Source organism: Diabrotica undecimpunctata, chromosome 2 (genome assembly GCF_040954645.1).
Source record: "Diabrotica undecimpunctata isolate CICGRU chromosome 2, icDiaUnde3, whole genome shotgun sequence".
Classification (NCBI taxonomy): domain Eukaryota; kingdom Metazoa; phylum Arthropoda; class Insecta; order Coleoptera; family Chrysomelidae; genus Diabrotica; species Diabrotica undecimpunctata.
Window position 1 is genome coordinate 52,427,620 of NC_092804.1, and position 23,352 is coordinate 52,450,971.

A 23,352-nucleotide genomic window follows, 5' to 3' on the forward strand; every position below is an offset into this window, starting at 1 on the left:
TTTAATTTCACCCAAGTAATCCCGTCTCAGAAACCAAATAGATTTTATAACGTAAGAAAAGGTTTCGTAATGGAGTACAAAGTGCAAAAACTTATCCAAGCGCAGATGCAGATACGGACCATAATCTATTACTAGACTTATTAAAAAAGTTAAAACCACCAAAATAAACATCAAAAACCTAAAAGACGACAACTGCCAACAGCAACTAAAGGTAGAAATAAATAAATTAACTGAAGGCAGCGTGGAATGGGCAGATATGAAAAAAGCCATAATAAAAGCGGGAAAAGAGGTCCTATGCGAAGAAGAGAAAACCACTAAAAAAGACTGAATGACACCGGAAATAGTTGAGCTAATAACTGAAAAAAGAAAATACAAAAATATAGATGATAATAAATATAAAATCAAATATGAAATCAGAAAGGCTAAGGAGGAATGGATGAACAAGGAATGCCAGGAACTGGAAGAACTCAGCAACAAACATGACACTTCAAACTTACATATAAAAAAATGAAAGAATTTACAGGCAACATCAGACAAAGAAGAACACTCATAACAAAAGATAATAATGGGGGAATACTTACTAAAGAGAGCAAAATAAAGGAAGTATGGGAACACTATATAAAATCCATCTGTTCCATGACGAGAGGGAAAATGAACAAGATATTGGTAAAGAAGAACAATACCTACCCCTCAGAAGTAAAGAATGCCCTACGGAATGCAAAACAAGGAAAAGCATCGGGTCCTGATCAAATTAAAAGCCTTATATGACGATAATATAAAGAGACTCACCCGAATTCTCAACCACTTATATGTAGAGGGCAACATCCCGGAGGAATGGCTTAAATCGATATTTTTATCTCTACCAAAAAACAACAATCCCAAATCATGTAATGACTATAGATTGATAAGCCGAATGTGCCACCCTTTAAAGATTCTCTTGAAAATTGTTCAAAACCGAATTTATAAGAAATGTGAGGAGCAGATAGATCAAACGCAGTTTGGCTTTAGAGGAGGCATGGGTACAAAAGAGGCATTATTTGCGTTGACGGTACTCTTGCAGATATGTCGGGAATATAACAAGAGTGCATATGTACGTTTCATAGAGTTTAGGAAGGCCTTTCTTTGACCAAGTGCAGCATATGAAGTTAATAGATGAATTAAAAAACATCAATTTAGACAAAAAAGACATTCAGTTTATTCAGGCTATATACTGGAACCAGGAAGCAGCAGTAAAGGTGAATGATATAGAAACAAATAATATACCAATTGCGAGAGGGGTCAGGCAAGGATGCGTCTTGTCTCCGACGCTTTTCAACGTGTACTCACGGGTCATATTCAGAAAAGCCTTATGGGAAAGAAAAGAGGGAATAAGAATTGGTGGAGAAATCGTAAACACCATGAGATTTGCAGATGACACGGTAATTATGGCTGAGAGTATATAAGAACTACAAACTTTACTAGATGCAATAAATAGTGAATGCATTCAAATGGGACTTGACATCAACACAGATAAGACCAAATTTATGATAGTATCAAGGAGTCCAATAAATAATGAACAACTAACCCTTGGTGGACAGCAAATAGAGAAAGTGACAAAATATAAATATCTGGGAGCTTACATCAACACAGAATTAGATCCAGACCAAGAGATCAGGGTACGAATATAAATGGCAAGGGTAGCGTTCTTAAAATTCAAGCAATTGTTCTGTGACAAAAATCTGAATAATGCGCTGAGACTGAGGTTTGTTGTTACGTCTGGTCCCAACAATTTTACGAGGTCGAAACATGGACGTTAAAAGCGCAAATAGTTAAGAAGCTTGAAGTCTTTGAACTTTGGATATACCGGAAAATGTTGAGAATTCAATGGACTGCCAGGATCACCAATGAGGAAGTGTTGGGTCGAGACAAAAAATTGTTGAGAACAATAAAACTACGCAAGACTGCATACCTTGGACACATACTGAGGAATGATAAATATAGTCTTCTTAAGGTCATCATGCAGGGTAGAGTCGATGGCAAAATTCGAGACTGGACAAACATGACTGTAGACGAATTATTCCACGTTGCAAAAGACAGAGAAACTTTTAGAAATGTGGTCGCCAACCTCTGTTAATGGGGACGACATAGGAAGAAGAAGAAGAATCCCGTCCTATTATTGCAATGTGCGGGTGAAGATTATATTGCATCAGATGAAAGTTTTCTCCAACAACTTGGCAAATGTCACTACATGATCTTCCAAACATTGTTCAGTATACCTTTCAGCGTTTAAATTGCTCCTAGAATTGAACCTATTTCCCTATGAACCTCTAGGGAAATGGCTATATAGACCATTATGCCACCTTTATCAAACTAAACTCTGGGAGTAAAACAACATTGGTGATAACGTTCACAAGTTCTTCTTCGAATCGTAGGCCCTTATCTGATCAGTCATCATCATCAATTAGCCTATATTTGTCCACTGCTGAACGTAGGCCTCCCGTAAAATTTTTCACCTATTCCTATCTTGTGCTTCGAGTTCATCTGATCAGTATCTGTCTGTTAATAGAGGTTTTGTGACAGGTATTATGGACCTTATTTCATATTTATTTAAGCGTCTTCGAACGATCTAAATGTAAACTGTGTTTCTATAGACATCATTTAATCGTTAAACAAGTACTAGTGCTGATAATGTACGATCAGGTAACGCTTGTAACCTAAGAAAGCGATCTTCAACTTGACTTGTGGTTCTTCGTCTACCTTGATGTGGCTTACTGGATTACTGGTGTATTGTTATGTTTCCCGAATACTTTCAATTGCATCAAACACTGTATTGTGAAAAATAGCTAAAGCATTTGCGATGTAACGAATGCTTCCATCATCCTGTGAGGCAACAGCTTGTGCTACTTCTTCTGGCGTCATCATTGTCGTATTGCAATTTTTAAAAACAACAAAACACAAAAAACACTAAAGCCAAACTTGCAAACACTTAAAATACTAAAATAAACTTAAATTAATGTTGTTGAATTTAAGATACTATTTCACAATAACAAAAAGTTTGTGTAGGATGATTGTTGTTTGCAAAAATCATCTAAATAGGTTAAAAATAAAATAAAAAATAAAATAATAAAGTTTAAAAAAATTAAATAAGTTTATGTTTAAAAACAAAAACATACGTAAAAATTTGAGTGTCCGAATAATTTTGCACTCCAGTGTAGATGTCCAATGTTGGTTTTGTACTTTATTTGCCTAATCAAAAATGTCAATGTATACAGAAATTATCATAATCTAAAGTTTTAATGTAAACCATAAATAATAAATTGAATAAAATCCTTGCTATAAATTCGTAACTGCTTTTACGTATGGTAAAAAGTTACAAAGAAGTATTATTTCAATAACAGTAAGGTTTCACAACGCAACTTTTATTTTTATAACCCGTCTTGCTTTTGCTATTTATGAGATTTATATGAAAAGTTTTGGGTATAACTCGGAGAACGTTTAATCAATTTTATACAAATAGCTCGTAATTTTGTCAGATTACAGACAAAACGGAAGTTTAGAACTCCTAAGTAAATAATCAGTTTATTATATTGATTTAATAGACTAATAGTTATTTTGTTCATCATCTTTTTCTAGAAAGTGGGATATAATTTTGTTCAAATACCCAATGCTTGCAGTTACCAGCTTATAACTTTACAAACTTGTTTATATTTTCTACCGATTAAACAGATAATGTATGAATATTAATGTATACTGCGCGGCGTAAGTTAGGGATCTTGTCAATATAATGGTAATGATACTTCATTCTGAATTAATTATTTGTAAGTAAACAATTAAAAATTATTTTAGTTTTTATAAAACATGAAAATTTGGGACATTATAAAGAGAATCAGACAAAAAAAAATATTTTGAGTATCGACAAAGCACTTGCTATATATAGTATAGTATATAGTATAGCCATTTGAAAATGATATTTGTTCTCTCGAATGGTATAAACAAATATAATTGTTTAAAAACTATTTGACCGATTGTGCCCATCTTCTGCAAATGTAGTAACTACATAAAAACTCACATTATGAAATATGTTTTAAATGTTTTTTTTTTTTTCTTATATGACGCATCAACCACGCAGGGTTATTAGCATGTATGGATTGTGATACAGAGTTAGAACTTAACAATAGAATATTAACTATAGCAATATATAAATAGAAATAAACCTAGATGTATACACAGTAAAATATTAGATTTTTGATATCAGCTTGCAATCTTTGAGAAAGGCGAAAATATTTTTAGTATTACTGTCTTTTCCAAGAGCACTGTTTAATGTTGATGGTATGTTATACATTTTGCGTTGCACATCGTACTTGGGGTACTGCAATAAACAAAGTTTTACCGTTAAGACACTTTTACACATGTCACACACAGGTTTATCAGTACGTTTTAGTAGGTAGTCGTGTGTTAACCGAGTATGGCCAATCCGGAGGCGAGTGAAGGTTACTTGTTGTCTTCTATTGTTAAATTTTGGGAATTTTTTATGATTCTTATCAACTTCGTACAGCTTGGTTGGGGAGTTCTTCCATGTATCCTGCCATATTGAATTAATCCTTTCTTTAAAGAATGCTTTCAGATCGGTGTGAAAAACTTTCGTATTCTCTTCTGCGTTTGGGTTAGTAGGTGCATTTTTTGCTATTTTATCTACAACCTCGTTTCCTTCGATTCCAGTATGTGACGGTACCCATATAAAATTAACTTTAATGTTCATATTTTCTGCATGTTTTAGTGCTTTTTTAATGAGAAGGAGTAGTGGATTTACAGTAGACTTGGTTTAATGCCATTATTGACCTGAGAGAATCTGTAATAATGATATTTCTCGTTTTATTTTTGTTAACTATCAGAACTAGTGCTTTTAGTATCGCATACAGTTCAGCTGAGAACGTTGTTGTATATGAAGGTAATTTGTAAGCTTCTGTATAATCTGATGAGTAGATTGCTGCCCCAGTTTCGTCTTCGTTTTTGGAGGCATCGGTGTAAACTTTGAAACAGCTACCATATTGGCTTAATATTTTTAGAAATTCTTGATTAATTTGACTTGCTGGCGTTTCTGATTTGTTTAGGCGCAATAAGCTGGTGTCAGTAGAGGGAAGTCGAATTGTCTAAGGAGGAGGGGTTTGAATTGAGGAGATATCGTAGGTGTCTGGAAAATGGATACCCATTGTTAACAAGTAGGTATGTAGGCGGTAATAGGAAGGGTGATCAGTTCGATTTCAAGTTTGGAAACAACGGAATCTCTCCAGTTTCCCAGTATAGAGTTTGTATTGGACTTGTGTAGTGTGCTCCTAGGGAAATTCGGACGCCTGTATTTTGAATAACATCTATTGTTTTTAAGTACGATTTTTTGGAGGAGTTGTAAACAATTGAGCCGTAGTCCAGTTTGGAGCGTACTAAAGCCTTGTAGATATGTAGTAATGTAGAAGAGTCGGCGCCCCATTTTTTGTTTGCGAGTGATCGTAACAAATTTATTCCAGGCTGACATGTATTTTTTAAATATTCTAAATGTTTCTTCAAGTTAGTTTTTGGTCAAAGATCATACCAAGAAATCTAACTTCGTCTACATATTTAAGCTGTTCTCCATTTAAATATAAGTTCTTAGGTTGTATTTGGTGACTTTTCGTAAAACATACTGCTTTGGTTTTGAGGGTATTGAACTGAAGACCACTTGTGAATGACCATTCTTCAATTAGATTTATGGCATTTTGGACATATTTATGACTTTAAATGTTTTTATTGTCTAATATAATAATTTTAAACAATTGAAAAACAAGCTTATTTTCGGGTTTAATTTGCAAAAACTTTTTTGTTTATAAACATTTTTAATTTAGAAAATCTCATTTTAAAGAAAAAATATTTTCAAGAAAACTGTCAGTTAAACGTTTTTATGTAGAATGCGTAGTTTTTTTTACAGTAAATGAATGAAAAAAGTCGCTTTTTTTGCTTAAATATCATGAGGCAGTAAAAGTTTCGATAACCACGAGATAATACGCCTTTTCTATTGATTTCCCCCAGATATTTCAGTTAAAAAATGGCGCCCAGTAATTTTTCGATTCGTCAAGTGATTTTTCAGTTTCGTTTTATGGGGTAATAAACTAGAAACAACAAATAAGTTTAATTATTTAATTTAATTATTTATTTCCTTGAATGAAAAAAAAAACAGAAAACTAGTGTTATTTGTTGATGTAGATAAGTGACTCGAAAATTGAAAAAATGTAAAGAAGCTTTGTTGATAAAAAAAACGGGTAAAACACTATACTTTTTATGTCAAATAATGTTTGTCATAATTATGAACACCTACTCTTTCCTCCTCGGACCCTTAAAACAGCCTGTATACATCTTGGCATTGTGATAATTAAATTTTAAACATGAAGTTGGTCCAATTCGTCCCATATTGTCAAGATCTATATTAAGCTCAAGAAAGTTGTTTGGCCGGGTAGCCAAACTTGAATTTATCTTCCCAGTGTGTCTTATAGATGCTCGATTGGATTGACGTCAGGGCTTCAAGCTGGCCAATTTATACGAACGATTTTGACGTCTGCTAAGTATGCATTGACGATTCTATCACGGTGAGGACGCCCATTATCGTTCATAAAAATAAAATAAGGTTCTATGAATGACGCAAAAGTACCACATTTTTATCTAAAATGGTTTTTATATACCTTTTTCTTGTTACAGAACCTCCTGTTATAAGGTTTAACTACTTTAAGCATCACCTTTAAGCATCGCAACCTATACTAGCTCAGTCCATAACTAAGCCTTATCGATGGGTTATTTTGTCGGCAATATTACATTGGACATATCTGGTGACTTCAAGTAAAACCTGGAGTCATCTGAGAACAAAACATTACTCCAATCTGCGTAATTTAAATTTTCATGTTCCCTTACAAAAGCAAATCGAGCTCTGCGGTATTCTTCGGATACATGTGGACATAGACTGGTCATCTGCATAATAAATTCGCTTCATGAAGTCGTCAAGGAACTGTCCACCCACCTACATTCATATTTCGGACTTCGTTCAGGCGATTTACCAGCTCAATGGAAGTTAGATGTAGGTATATTTCCTAAACACTAAGGAAAAAAATCGATCATCACGTGCGGATATTGCACTCCTACGGCCTAATTCTGACCTTCTAGTATGGTGGCTGTTACGACAATCTTGCACTTGCACTTGGGTCTTGCAGCATCCGTTTGTGTTAATGTAATTTTAATAGGATTAAACTCAAAACGTTTTAATACCAAATTGGTCTGGTTGTTAAAATCAGTACGATAACAAATTAATTTATTGCTGCTTATCGAACTAAATTTTTTAACCAAATTATAAATTTCTATTGTTTATAAAAAATGCCTTAAAAATTTAAAAAATAATATATAGCGATTAACGATTGTACTTAAACGAGGGTCAAACTGGTAGAACTTTTGACAAACGTATAGCAGAACATAAAAGTGCTTTCAATAATAGGAAAACAGATTCTAAATGTGCACTTCACTTTCTAGATCATAATCATTTTTTTAATGATGAATTTCAAATTTTTCACATTCAAAATAAAGGCCATAAGCCATCTTTATTAGAATATGTGTAAATTAACAAATTAAAAAACACAGACATAATTCTGAATGACCAACTTGAGACAAACAGTTAGTTCTCCCTTCCTCAATCTATTTCGTGAAAGACTATAAAGTGTAAACAGATACCAAAAATAGATAACTTGAGAAAGGCACTCTGCCGAAACAGCTGTAGTGATAAGATTTTATAATAAATTTTGTAATAAATCTAAATCTATATTTCAAAGTTTCATTTCGCTCCGCCACCAGGGTGTAAATGCGGGGGTCGTGTTTGGTGTTATTCGATAGATTTATAAAAACATTTGAAAATATTATGTTCTTCAGTTTTTCGATCCAATGTAAATTTCACAAAATAGTCGACAGTATCTTATCTATTAGCACACGCTATATAGAGATATAATGTAAAGATTGTATTGAGTTGAGATAAGTGTATTTTCGATTATTTTTATAGCAATATATTGATATTCGGTATAATTGGTACTTCAACGTTTTTCTTTTATGTGTATAAATAAAAGACATTGATATTACTATTACTATTTGTCTGCATATATTTTTGATTAACTGTCCTTTTAAAAGTAATATATATATCTATCGACCACTTTGTATGCCGAAAGGCACATGCCCTGGCGTAATAAACCTTTTTGCCATTTTCAAAGAACGATCACATATAAAGAAATTCCCCAGGCACAAATGTATTTTTAGCAAATAAATTATCCCATAAAATTTGAAATATATAGATTTTTATTCGGCATTAGATGTTCGCTTCCCAGAATGTTTTGTCAGTATTCATTTGATCCATTGTAACTCGGTAACAATGACCCAAAGAAATATTAAGCATTAAGCCCTGTCCAAATCCCTGCTTTTTATCCACTTTCACCATAGCCAGTTCTTTATCCTTTTATTTTGATCCGCTTTCCCTTTTAGATTGTTCGAGTTGTAAAGCACGAAAGCCGGTTTCTTTAATCGACTTTTTAGAGTTGCAGTTTTATGAACGGAATTTTCTATTTAATTTGTTTTTTAGTAGAATTGGAAAAATAAATAAATTTACTTGCAACTATAATTCTTTAAGCACTTTAAGCTTATTTATTAACAAAACTTTAGTTTTTTTATTTTAATATACTAAGAGTAAAATACGTATACGGTGTCCCAACGAAAATTTGTACCCCCGTATCTCTCGACATGCTTTGACAAAATCCAAAACCTCTTTGATTTTTGTTTGAATGGCAAGGGGACCAATTCTTATGCAAATTTTAAAATAAGACGAGAGTCAAATGACCTATAATTTGGAAATGGTTCTCATTACTTATCCAATAGTTTTCATTTTCTAAAAAGCAAGCAAATAGTTACCCACTAGATAACTGTAAGGATTTCTGCGGATGTGTGCCTCTTTGTCTCTTTCTTATTGGGCCCCAATCCGGAATCTATATCCACCTTGTATGATCTGATCTTCTCACGTGTCCATACCAAATTAAACGAATTTATTCAATGTAAATTAGTATTCGTTAGAATGAGAACCATTTTTAACAGTCGAGACATATCATTAAAAACAAAATTCCGTCTATTGAACTGCTACATATTCACAGTTCTGCTCTACGAAATGGAAGCGTGGACACTGACTGTTGCATCTATAAATCGGCTCAAAGCTTTCGAAATATGGTGTTATAGGCGCATCTTACCTATATCCTGGGTTGACAGAGTTACTAATGTGGAGGTACTGCGTAGAATGGGAAAGAATGTTAAATTCTCATGACCGTCAAAACTAAAAAGTTGGAATATCTAGGACATGTAATGAGAAATCAAGAACGTTACGGCCTTCTCCAGCTGATTCTCCAAGGGAAGGTAAATGGTAAGAGAGGACCGGAAAGAAGACGCATTTCCTGGCTTCAAAATTTACGAAAGTGGTATAACACGACTACCACTGAACTGTTCCGCGCTGCAATAAACAAAGTAAAGATAGCCGTGATGATCGCCAACATCCGGAACGGATAGGCACTTTAAGAAGAAGAAGAAATTAGTATGTCTTGTTCGACTGCCATTCTATGTTTTATCTCCTCATTTCTAATATGATCCAGTCTTGTTACTCTGCAGCCTCTTATCGTGAATTCCATTTCGATTGCTGCCATTTTTGACCTGTTTCGTTTGTTTAATACCCAACTCTCTGCACTGTTATGTCGATATACCACATACCGAAGTGTTGGTACAATATTTCTGGTAATATGTCTATCCCATAGTACTCAGTTAATTTTTTATCATGTTCTTGTCTGTACTGATCTACTGGTTATCTCTTGCTCAGTGGTTCCATTCTTTTAGATTATAAATCCTAAGTATTTGAAATTTTCAGTGCCGTTAATTTCCCTATCTTCCATATTTCCAATGACCATTTCTAGGTTTCTCACTGGTTCTTGTTCTATTTTTAGATATTCGGTCTTTGGTAGGTTGATTTCCAGTCCATTTTTTATGTATTGCTTTTCTAGGTTTCGGAACATATAGGATAGATCTTCTTTATCTTGAGCCGTTACTACTTGGTTATCTGCAAAACTTAGTATGCACAAGAAGTCGTCTCGGATTGGTATTCCCATACCTTCAGATTTTTTTTTGCGTGGCTTTAAAATTTGTTCCAAGAATATTTTTAAACATCCCTGCTGTAAGCCTTTTGTGGTCTTAAATGCGTTTGAGTATTTATTGTTGGTTCCAACTCTTATAATGTTGTTGTTGTTGTTGTAAAGGTTTTTAAGGGCTTCTATTAACTTCTGCGTTATCCCGATTTCCTTCCTCATATTCCATAGTTGGTTTCTGGGAACTTTATCATACGCCTTTTTTAAATCAATGAATGCCTGTATGTCCATATATTTTTTCCCATAATTTTTGGAGTGTATCTAATTCTTTAAGTTCCATCTTCTATCCAACTTTGGAAATCATGATAGCTTTGCGGACCCTGTTAACTGCCGCTCTAAATAGTTTTGCACTACTACATTTAAACCATTCCTTCAAGTTCTAAAGTCATGATATTCTTCGTCTTTCCACTTTTTTTTTTTTATGAATTTTGCCTTGCATAAAAAGCTGCAATAATGAGTTTCTTTACCCTTTCATAACATGGCCTAAGTACTAAGTGTATATATGTGGTCTATGCAGGATCTTCCTGCAGTAAATTATGCCTGATCATCTTCGATTTCCTTACAAATTTTTTCCCGCTTTTCTGTTAGTATTTTCCCATATAACCTACCCATACATGCTATCACACGAAGACCCCTGTAGTTTTCGTATTTCTTCATATCTCACTTTTTATATATTTAGGTAATATTGTGCATCTGGTATTTCTTTTAGATTTATATCGTTACTAAACAATTCGTGTAAAATCACTGTGTAGATTTTTTTTGTTCCTTCTATGTATTGTTCAAGTTGGGCACATGTTCCTTACAATTCTTCATTTGTTTCTTTTGCCCTTCTTGATTTTACTTCTGTTTTTTTCCTTTTACTTCTGTATGTCTTCAGGGATTGGGTGTTCATACTTTTCATTCGAATTTTTATTTATTTAATACATTTTTTGGTTCCTTCTTTTATTTATATATTGTGTTGAGTAGTTCTTTTCTTAAGTCCTCCCAAATCTTCTAATACTACTCTTTTATACTATGTTGACGTGATTGTTTGTCGTTTCGGTTTCTGAAACCGAATTCCTGTAATTCATAGATAAGTCTCCTTTAGTAGAGATCCTTTATAGATTTGTCTTGCAGTAAAGGTACGTTCAACTCCATTTCTTCTTCTTTTCCTTCATTAATGGGCGATAATTAGTCGCTGACCCTTACCTGTCAACCTTGTACCCAAAAGCTGTCCAAGCATTTGTTACTGTTTTATATTGCCAAACTTTGCCAACTGGATGTCCGGCGTTAATCCTAGTTTCGTCCAGGTAATAAATCTTTCTTTTTGCTCACAATATTCCCAAATTTTACGATTTTAGAGTTTGATTCCCATTTTTAAAGACATACGAATGTACAGTTTGGCGGAGACTATTTAAATGGTTTTAATTCAACTTATTAGGTTTTCGTTAAAACGTTAAAATAAATGTAGAATAAATTCTGGTTTAATCCTACATAAATAGAAGTAAGGAATTCACGGAATGACATAAGTACCTATTAATACATCACGATGGATTTCTAATAAAATAATTTAATCCTAAAAAAATGAAATACTGACTTCGCTGGAATTGCGAAATTCTTTAACAATTTACGGTGTCAGATTTCGTTATTGAGAGTGAATTACTCTCTTCAATATATTGTTACACTATAGTTCGCAAAACTTAAGATAAGTAATGGGCATTATTAATGGGTACGCCATGATAAGTTGGTTTTATTTTCTCATAGCCATCTCTACATAAAAATATAAGATATAAAAAATGTATATATAAAACTATGTACTAAGAATCTACTAAATGTATATGTAATGAAACTTTAAATGTAATCTTTTATTTTTTCTTTAAAAATATCCCTGACATATTTAGAACATATTTCATACTACAAAGTATCCTGTTATGTATTTTTCATCCCATTTTCTGGATGGTCCAACCGTAAATAAATAATAATTCTGTCTGCTTTCACTTTCGTGAATGATTTGAGTCGACATGGTAAATTGCATGTTGATATAATATTCATACAGGAAACCTGATGTATATTTTTTATCTTATATAAAAAAACAATATGGTCAATATAATAGAATCGAAAATACTTTTGAAATTTATTAATATTTATTGATGTCAAGTAAATGATACCATTTTGTATTTGATAAAGCGTTTTATTTAACAGGAATAAATGCTTATAATACATATTACGTAAGAATACAATATTTATTTATTTATTTTATATCTACTAAAATATTCGAAAGAAAGATAGTAATTTACATGGGTAAATTGTTGATGCTTAGTGGAATATAAATATTCCCAGCATCGCTCTTAATGACTTGATTAAGCGTGAGTATACAATTTACTTTAATTGCTATCGACACATTTAACTTCATCTTTCATCACTAGATGTCTCTAGTAGCATACTCTGGTAATTATTTTGTCTATAATTGCCGAGTAGCCGGTGCGTTTTGGTTTAGTTTGAGTTTTCTTACAAGCTCTCTCTGATGACGGGAAGACCCAGAAACACGTGTCAGGGAGTGGTAAGAAGCTCAAATTAAATCGAAACGCAACCATTTTCGCATATTTATCGTCCTTACTCGACGCAATGAGTACAAGAAAGATAGTAATTTACATGGGTAAATTGTTGATGCTTAGTGGAATATAAATATTCCCAGCATCGCTCTTAATGGCTTGATTAAGCGTGAGTATACAATTTACTTTAATTGCTATCGACACATTTAACTTCTACTAAAATATTATTTATAACATATTGTTATGTGACTGTAATTACGGCCATATAATTCACGAAGCGAAGCTGTTTTCATCTCGAAAATTCTACCTAATGGTTAATAAATGCTACTCGCAATATTTTTCTGGAATCTCGTGTTAAAAGCGCTGATTTGGCATTTGTGCCTTCCGTGGCGATCTCTAGAATAGATGTTCGTGTATAGAACAGCTGCGGCGTCCTTTGAAGAGACAGTAACTAGAAAAGTGTGTTTGTAAGCGATACCAATATTATTGTAGGCAAAAAATATTAGTATATTTATAATTGTTATTAAGATATTTGTAATTTAGTTAATTTGTGTTGAATGTGTGAATGTAAAGTAATTTTTTATTTTAAATATAGAAATAGGTTTTATATTCAACAAAGATGACAGATTGCGATAAATTTTATCAACATTATATAACATCATTGATGATACAACCTCATTCAGTTTGTAAGTAGTGAATTTTTAGTTAATTATACCAACGTTAACAAACTATTCATCACATTTGTAGCTCCCTGATTAAGGACATAACCAATGTTCGAAAGCTTGGATTAAAAATTTACAAGAGTACACGTTTCATTTTTTATTGCTGAAAATTATATATATATATATATATATAAATATATATATATATATATATATATATATATATATATATATATATATATATGTATAACAAATTATCTGATTGCTAAGTTACTGAACGGAATTTTTTCGGAGCATTTCTTGGAATTTATATAAGAGTACATTAAGTGTCACCTAAGAAATTAGAGTATGGTTATTACTTTATACAACGAATTAAACTTAAACAGTTGAAAAATAATCCTAACAATAACAATATGTTCCAACAACTTATGCAATTTATCTGAATTGATATATTGTGTAAACTTTGCTCTTTCTCGCCAAGTGGGAAATCTGATCCCTTTCACTTACATTTTCCTCTTGGTTTCGACGATACGAAACTTTTGTTCCCTATAGAATAACATTTAAAGAACTAAACTTTAATTCCCCTTAGAAAATCGGAGGAAACAAAATGTCTTTGACGGTAGCACTTAATACAAGCCAACAACTTTCGTTGTATACAGAGAGATAACAATAAAAATGTTTGTACGAATAATATTCATTTTTGAAGTAAAAAAGATAGTTCTTTTACAAAAAAAACTTTTCTTGGCATAAATATAAAATTAATCTGTACTTAAAAAGCAGTATCGCATATTATTTCTTACATATAGTAGATCTAGAGCACATAATTCTAGTTCAGACAAAAACAGCAAGATATTGTAAAAAAATATGGAAGAAAAACGATGAAAAATTAATTGGAAATGAATAAGTAAACTTCAAAATACATACTGGCTTGCTCTCTTTATTTCGTTTTCTTAGAAGTTTGAAAGCTTTGACCTTTGAAAGCTTTAAAATACTGTAAAAATTGGGAAATGTCAATTGGACCTACAATACTACCAATCAATGTATACATGAGATCTGTTACGTCATCACGAGCGCTGTGCCGTCATTACACTGGAAAACATTTAATGAATCAAGCGGTGAAGCAGAATGAGGGTATTAATTAAAATAAGGTCGTTAAATTTCCAATTTAATGTTTATCTCCAACAATAATAAATAACATTCAAAATGCAAAATAATTTTATGGGAGGTGTTTAAAATGACTTCCTTCTACTTCAACACAAGCGTTAGACCGTCCAAGGAGTTTACGTGTACATGCTGCGTGTATCATCTTTGGTGAAATCAAGGTACACGCTTGTCTAATTTTAGTTTTTAAATCGTCTACATCTGTAGGTTCTTCGTTATAAACGAATTCTTTTAAATAGCTTTATATAAAAAATCTAAGGGTTACAGCAAAGGTGATCTTGGAGTCCATTGGACGTGTCAATGTCAGTTAGACCAACTGTTTAGATATGTGACATTCAGTTAATTGATTACAATACTGCTACCATAACTCCTCTTTCGCGTAAAGGCATATTCTCCAGTAACAAAGAGGAAAATTGAGATATCTCAGACCATTTAAATATTTTTCAAAAAAATATGGACCTCTTAAACGGCTATTAAATAAATCACACTAAACATTAATTCACCAACTAGTTTAAAAGCAAGTTTACATTGGCACTGATACTTGTCGACTACGATAAAGCATTCGATACCATAAGCCATCAGAAAATGTTAAAAGCATTGACAGAATGCCGAATAAACCATCGCTACACTAACATAATCAAATATATCTACCAAAATGCCACAGCTAGCGTAAGACTCTCTGAACAAGAAACATATTAATTGTGTATACATCGAGAAGTACGGCAAGGAAACACAGTCTCTCCAAAGCTATTCACGACGCTTTTAGAACATACTTTTAAGAAGGCACATCTAAATAATCATGGTATCAACATAAATGAAGCCCAGTCATTTGAGATGTGCAGATGGCTTCGTCCTTATAGCCGATCGTATGGATGATGCAATATTAATTTTTGAAAAATTATATCATGCTTCCTTGGAAGTCGGACTAAAGATTAATAGGAACAAGATGCACATAATGACTAAACTGGTGCTAAATCGAAATTTTGCTGTTGATAAAAGGGATATTGTGCAGACTACATCGTATAAGTACCTAGGACATGAAATTCGGTTGGGCAGAGATAACCAGACATGTGAACTCCCACGTCGCATAGGATTAGCCTGGGCAGCGTTTGGTAAATTAAACTATGTATTTAAATAGGATCTATCCTTATGCCTCAAAAGGAAAATCTTTGACCAATGTGTGTTACCTGTACTCACTTATGAAGCGGAAACATTAACACTCACAAAAAAGGTGGCTAATAAGATTCGAGTGATTCAGATGGCTATGGAGCGTCAGATGTTGGATGTCTCTCTGAAAGACCGAATCTCAAACGAAGAAATACGTCGTAGAACAAAAACAACAGACGCTATCGAAAAAATCGCGTCGTTAAAATGGAATTAAGCAGGACACGCCGCCAGATTATCAGACAACCGATGGACAAAACGTATTTTAGAGTGGAAATCAAAGCAAGAAGCAATACGGAGCAGAGGAAGCCCACTAACTAGATGGACTGACGACCTGAAGCGTGTTAGCAATAAGTGGATGCAAGTAGCACAAAAAAGAGACAGATGAAAAGAGCTGAGGGAGACCTATGTCCACCAGTAAACGCATACAGGTTGATAATGATGATGATGATGAGTTTACATTAACCAGTGCGGATTTTCCACTAAAGAATAATGGGGTTATGATTTATGATTTACAATTCCATTTTTATGAAAACACACTAGTTTCTGCAGCAATAGATCTTATGGACACATGTGGAATAATTGATATACATGCTAAAGCATTCGCCAAATGTTGTTTGTTCTGTATTGATTTGACCTGACCTCTATGTTTACCGTTCGGATTTGATCCTCCCACATCTTCTCCTTAACCATAGCAAATTTTTAACCTAGATTGGCCTATATAGCCTATATTTAAAAACAACAAACTTAGACAATAATAGACACGAACTACAACAACTGTAAAGAAACTCAGATTATATCTTGTAAAGATTATTTTGCCTACCGCATAGGGTATTATTATAGGGGGTTGAAAATTGGGGACAGAAATTATTGGGGTAGAGATACGGCAAGCAAAATAAACGAAACTGTTGCGAACGGCACTCAGGGGAGCTGGGTCGTGGATAAGTGAATGGCAAGGGGGTTGGATTGAGGCAACTACAAAGATGAAACAAAAGGTGTTAACTTTTAAACTTTTTAAACTTTTTTAATAAAAGAAATAAACAAAATGGTTTAGGGAAAATTACACATTTATTACAGTCTCACCACAAACAGTTACAAATATAGATAATAACAATAAAATACAAAATATCAAAAACAGACTTACTATGTCCTATCCGTTTACAAACTCTAGAAGTTAGAGATACTATAAAACTTACAATTGTTAATGGGCGACAATTTGTAGCAGAAATAAATTATTACAAATAAAAAAATATCTTTTTAAGTGAAACTATGCATAGTAGTTAACCTTTTTTTAAAAACAAAACAAAATCTCAAACATGATTAGATATTTACCAAATGTCATAAATAGTTGTGTCATATGTCAATACTAAATATTAAAACGGAGAACAATTAAAATGACAGCTAAGCCACACCCTAAGATTAACAATTTTAATTATTACAATTGCTTAAATTTTAATGAAAGCAATTATTATTAGAAAAAAATATCTATTTTTACTTTAAAAGTTTAAACAAAAAGAGTTACCTGGGTTTCACTAAAATTTCTGGTGTTGGAAACCAGACTTACACTCTCTGCCACACGAACAAATTCTTCTCCAAACTGTAAAAAAGTATTTTAAAACGGCTTCTTAGGACAAAGCAATTGAAATTGGCACTGGACACAAACTTTAGACTCGGCTTCTTAAAAAAACTGGAACCATGTGGGTATTTTTAAAATTGTTGTAAACGACTTTTTACAAATAACTCAGATGAGAGACGGCTTACAAATAAAAAACAGTGATTACTCGTCCAAAATTGACACATTACATTGAGTAAAAATCACATTTTTTTTTAAACTTGCCGGTTTTTTTCCGACTAAATTAAACACGTCTGCTTTCAATGGCCTATCTTCCAAACCTCACATTTACTATTACTACACATTTAACTTAACAATGCTACGAATTTTCCATGAAAAGGGACAAAGAAACACAAAACATTTAAAATTTGATGTAAAATTTGGACCACTGAAGCCAACTACCTATTACAGCGACCTCAGCGAGAGTGATGTAATTATCTTTAAAATTCGTTCGCCCAACTTAGTATAAACAAAGCACATAAATAGGAATATTTATTTGAAACGCAGAATATTAAGCAGCTTCGATCAAAAGAAAATCCAAAGAAATACGCGTCCGTGATATATAAACAAACTTAAAATGTTTCTATATCAACTCAACGACGCAAAGAGGATTGAAATAATACTTCGGTGTTTTAGCAAATACGAGGGAATTTCCATATATCCCAAGGAATTTTAAAATGCTACAATCTATTAGTGGATGACATGACAAAAAACGTATAAAAGTTGGCAAGATCGAAAACTAAAAGAATTTAATTATGCTACCCTAAAACAAATCTATAATCACAAAAATGTTTTGATCGATAAACGTCTTCTAGAAGTTCGAGGAGAAGACGACAAAAGGTGCACCGCCTAAAATATCAAGTAAAATTACCTACTGATTGAAATGGGTAAAAGAAACAACAAAAAATAAAAGGAAACAAATACTGATTGTTTAAATTAATGGACAAGAATCGCAGGAACTCTACAAACAATCTAAAAAAAAATCGTCCCTAATTCATAAAACAAACAATGGAAAAACAAGAAAACCATACAGATAACCAGATATAAATTCCTTAGCATAGTGTTGTGAATTTATTTAACTGTCATGTCTTTATTTAATTTATAATTTCTTTACTAATTGATTATATTGTTCCTACTTTAATTTATTAAAAAGCACGATAATTTATATCAATTTATTTAACTAATAATACATAATTTATTTCATCATAATTTGGATCTAGATCCTTCGCCGAAATTTCTACAACAAAAACAGAATTAGTCATAATATATTTACAGTTTTGTAGGCCATGATATTTATTATCGTAACAATGGGTTTAAAAAGCAATTAAAACAATAAATAAAACAGAATTAGAAGGTCCAGAAAGGAGGAATACCAAAGGAAATAATTAAACAAAAAGAGAAATCAGACGATTTCTACCTAGCGAAACCGAATTCAAATTTTTACCACTGTACTTCCTAAAACTTGCGAAGCAAACAGCTTGATAAATTACTCGGCAAGGAAATCTAAAATTGCATTCCACATGCCGTTCATCACGGTCAAAATTCGTAGTGAATTCAGTTTCTGGTACTCCAAACGGAGTAAAGTAATAAAACATAATGACGGTATTAGATTTTTGTTTTGATTAGGGTAGCAACAGCCGCTTATACGTATTTCGACCTCTTTAGGTCTCCTCAGAATGGTATAGCCACTACACTGAATCAAAACAAAAACCTTTCCCGTCCTAGATAATAGTTATCAAAATAACTATATACGGACGTAACTACGCCATCGAAAAACAAAAAGAGAAATCAAACGATTTCTATCTAGCGAAACCGAATTCAAATTTTTACCACTGTACTTCCTAAAACTTGCGAAGCAAACAGCTTGATAAATTACTCGGTAAGGAAATCTAAAATTGCATTCCACATGCCGTTCATCACGGTCAAAATTCGTAGTGAATTCAGTTTCTGGTACTCCAAACGGAGTAAAGAAATAAAACATAATGACGGTATTAGATTTTTGTTTTGATTAGGGTAGCAACAGCCGCTTATACGTATTTCGATCTCTTTAGGGGTCCTCAGAACGGTATAGCCACTACTCTGCACCAAAACAAAAATTTTTCCCGTCCTAGACAATAGTTATCAAAATAATTATATACGGACGTAACTACGCCATCTAAAAGCAAAAAGAGAAATCAAACGATTTCTACCTAGCGAAAATCAAATTAGTTCATTAAAATTGGTTCATTAAAATTGGTTCATTAAAATTGGTTCATTAAAATTGGTTCAGGAAACTTCATCCTTCCATATGTATGAAATGTTTGACAGATAGCTGAGTAGAAAATATTTGCAGACTGAATGGACTCAACAATACATTGCACCTACAAATAAAATAGGACATGGAAAAAGTGTAGTGAGCGAGCCTATGCGGCGCAGTTAGTGCAAGTAATGAATACTTATTGAAGCCAGGCCAACTCAAAAGAGACCAGAAACTAACCACTGTAAAACCTCTCTGAAATGTCTTAAAGACGTCTTTATTTACAAAAGCATCCCCAACAGACAAATAAATATCGAACTATCCACAAATAATGGTTCCCATTACTAATCAACTTACACGAACTACTATGAATAAACCGGAATTACAAATATCATGATCGCCTTCTACATGGTAAATTTTTGTTATGTCTCTGAAAAAACTAGATAAACTTTTTCATTTTCTTCTCAAAAAGTTTCATGTGTTATCTAAATTATAACATAAACTTTAATGATCCGCATTATTGTGTATTTAAATTTAAATTAAACCAACATCCCTTGTAACCAATATAGTCCTTTCTGACTGTAGGATTTAATTTAAGTTAAAAAACCGTTATTGTGCAATTAATCCCTTCTGTTTCATTTGTAATCCAAATTTAAAGCTGGCTATCTGGAACACAGAAAATTGGATTAAAACAGTTTGTCTCCAGAAGGCGAGAGAAGGCGTCCTCTTGCGGCTGTTTATGAATCTCTGATGTATAGTTACGAAGAAAGTTTTAAGGAAGTTTTTCTTTAACATAATGGTTTTTCAACAATCTTGACATGTTAACGTGTGTTTTCTTGGAAAACTGGGGCGTTGTTATTTGAGACAGTATGCAGAATCGATACAAAAATGTGCATTTTTATGTGAATGTAACTTGTGAATGCAATTTTTTTATTTTTATTTTATTAAATATATTTGTATGTTGCGTTCGAGATAAAACTTGTAAAAATGAACACAGACATTTAAATAAAAACAAAGACAATAGAAGCATATATATATATATATATATATATATATATATATATATATATATATATATATATAGATATATATATATATATATATATATATATATATATATATATATATATATATATATATAGCAAAACTGGTAGGATTATTGACCGAAACGTAAATAACAATTTATTGTAATGGTGTATCGGTTAAGGCGCGTTTTCACGGGTCGATCTGGATTGAACGATTTAGGTCGATTATGAAATCGAAAGCAAATTGAATATGTAAACCATAAATCGACTTGGCCGTTCGGCGGAGTGAGTCGATTCGACGGAAGTAGAAAGACTGTCTACTTTTGATGGGCGATTGTCGCCGAATCGATGACGAACGACTGGAATCGAATGTGTAAACATCTCGTCGAACGAAAACACAACATGCAGAAAGCCGAGTAGAGTACTTCTAGCGTGTATACAGTTGTTGTTTTTAGTGCGACAAGCTGTAATTTTGGGAAAAAATGAGTGAAAATGGTCAGATGCAGACATGGCAAGATTTTTGGATGCTTAATAAAACTATGATGTATTATGGAATCCACAAACTGAGCTTTATAGCAATCTACAAGCGAGGCGAGCAGCATTTCAAGCAATTCTACAACATATGAATAAACCGAATATGTCTGAAAATTACTTGAAAAATAAAATAAAAAATATTACAACATACAAATTGCGCAACAAATTAATTGCATACCTACATTAATCATTTCAAGTGATGCCGTTTGTACCACAATTAATTCAACATTTATCGCCTATCGTGTAAACCTTTTTGCTTTCCACACAGATCGAATTATGGTCGAACGATCCAAATCGTTCAACCTAGATAACAACGCGCTTTAAGGCGCGTTTTCACGGGTCGATTTGGGTTGAACGATTTGGATCGTTCGACCATAATGCGATCTGTGCCGAAAGCAAAAAGGTTTACACGACAGTCGATGAATGTTGAATTATTTGTAGTACAAAATGGCTACACGTGAAATTCTTAATGTAGGTGTGCAATTAATTTGTTACGCAATTCGAGAAGAAATCGCCAAATCAAACAAAAAGAAAAATAAACGAAGGTGGTGGACCCGACCGTGGATTTTAAGACGAAATACTCATGGTGCATCACAAAACCTGCTCCAAGAAATGGTTGTGGAAGATTCAGAGGCTTATAGAAATCATTTAAGAATAGATAATGCACATTTTAAAGAACAGAAAAAACTGCTGGGAAAATTCAAAAAAACGATACAAATATGCGTGAAGCATTACCGGCAAGACTGAAATTGCAAATAACTCTTCGATTTCTAGCCACTGGAGACAGCTATGCGTCACTTGAAGCCTTGTATCGCGTACCGAAATGTTCAATATCGCTATTTTTGCCGGAAGTGTTGGATGCTATATATGAAGGACTTCAAGATTATATAAAGGTTAGTAAAACAATCTATTTTATTTATATGTTATTTTAGGATATAACTCGGGTTAACATTACAACATTATTATGGATAATCGTCGTTTTCATTCCTAATACTTGCCAACGCTGCAGCTAGCAAGTCGCTAGTTGACATATCAGGTATTGCCGTAGTATGTGCTGGGAACTGTGGCGGCGGTGAACAGACTTTACTGAACTGGGTATCCGAAGAATGATAATCGCTTGATGCGGTCGTATGTTCAGAGAAAGATTCAATATGATATGTTGGTAATGTCGTTGAACTTAAATACTTTAGGCGTTCTTGTGTTAAGGTATTTTGGAACTGTTGTTCAATTTCTAAAGCTCTCTGCAGCGGCAACTGTCTCAGTTGGCTAGCAGTATGTTTGCCAAATGTTGCAAACTCATCTTCGACGTTGGAGCTCTTAGAGATCTCCTCCAGCTTACTTAATGCTCGATCAACTGAACTTGTGTTGAAAACTTCGCGTATTTTACTTTTCTGTTTTTTTCCTATTAAGCCTATTTTCGGAGTACTAAGTGCAATTTCAGTGGTAGTTTTAGTAGCAGATGTTGACGGTAGATGTTGATGGGTTTCTCTGGGCGATATATTTAAGGGCAAGTGTGGCTGTGATCTATCCTGAGAAGTGTCTTCTTCGTTTGTGTCATCAATACCCGCTTGTGATTTCGTTTCTGCAACGTCTTCAATTTGCTGCGACGTAACTTTAAAATCCTCCATCTGCTGCGACAAATTTTGAGAATTCTGTAAACAAAAATACATTCATTCATTATTTTTTTTACTGTTTTAATTCCACATATACATATTATGCATATTTGCCATTTTTGTTGTAGGTACCAGAATCCAAAGAAGATTGGAAAAAAATTCAGGATGAGTTTTACAAAAGATGGAATTTTCCTTACGCTTGCGGCGCCTTAGATGAAAAACTCATATTAATTAGGAATCCTCCGCACGGTGCTTCTGATTATTATAATTATAAAGGAACATACAGTGTCGTATTACTAGCTGTGGTGGATGCCACCTACAGATTCATATTCATAGATGTTGGAAAAAATGGCCGTATGAATGATGCATTATTTTTAAACAATCAGAATTTAATGCAGCACTAACGGAAAATCGACTTAATTTGCCCGAAAATGCGGTTTTTGTAGCTGATGATGCGTTTCCACTACGTACAAATATTTTAAAACCGTATTCAAGGATTGCAGTGCTGTCACACAAACAAAAGATTTTTAATTACCGTTTATCCCGTGTCCGAAGAATTGTCGAAAATGGTTTTGGTATATTGGCATCACGATTTAGAATATTTGAAAG

General features: G+C 33.0%; 1 protein-coding gene across 1 annotated transcript; it reads right to left on the reverse strand.

Annotated features, from left to right (window-relative positions):
• Nucleotides 1-9,896: 9,896 nt before the first annotated feature.
• Nucleotides 9,897-10,367, reverse strand: LOC140433680 (uncharacterized). Its single transcript, XM_072521660.1, has one exon. It carries the CDS (start codon nucleotides 10,365-10,367, stop codon nucleotides 9,897-9,899), a length of 471 nt encoding a protein of 156 aa, XP_072377761.1.
• Between the last annotated feature and the right edge of the window lie 12,985 nt (nucleotides 10,368-23,352).

Coding starts and splice junctions, on each gene's coding strand:
- LOC140433680 (XM_072521660.1), bottom strand. CDS start 10,367: ATGAGGAAGGAAATCGGGATAACGCAGAAGTTAATAGAAGCCCTTAAA.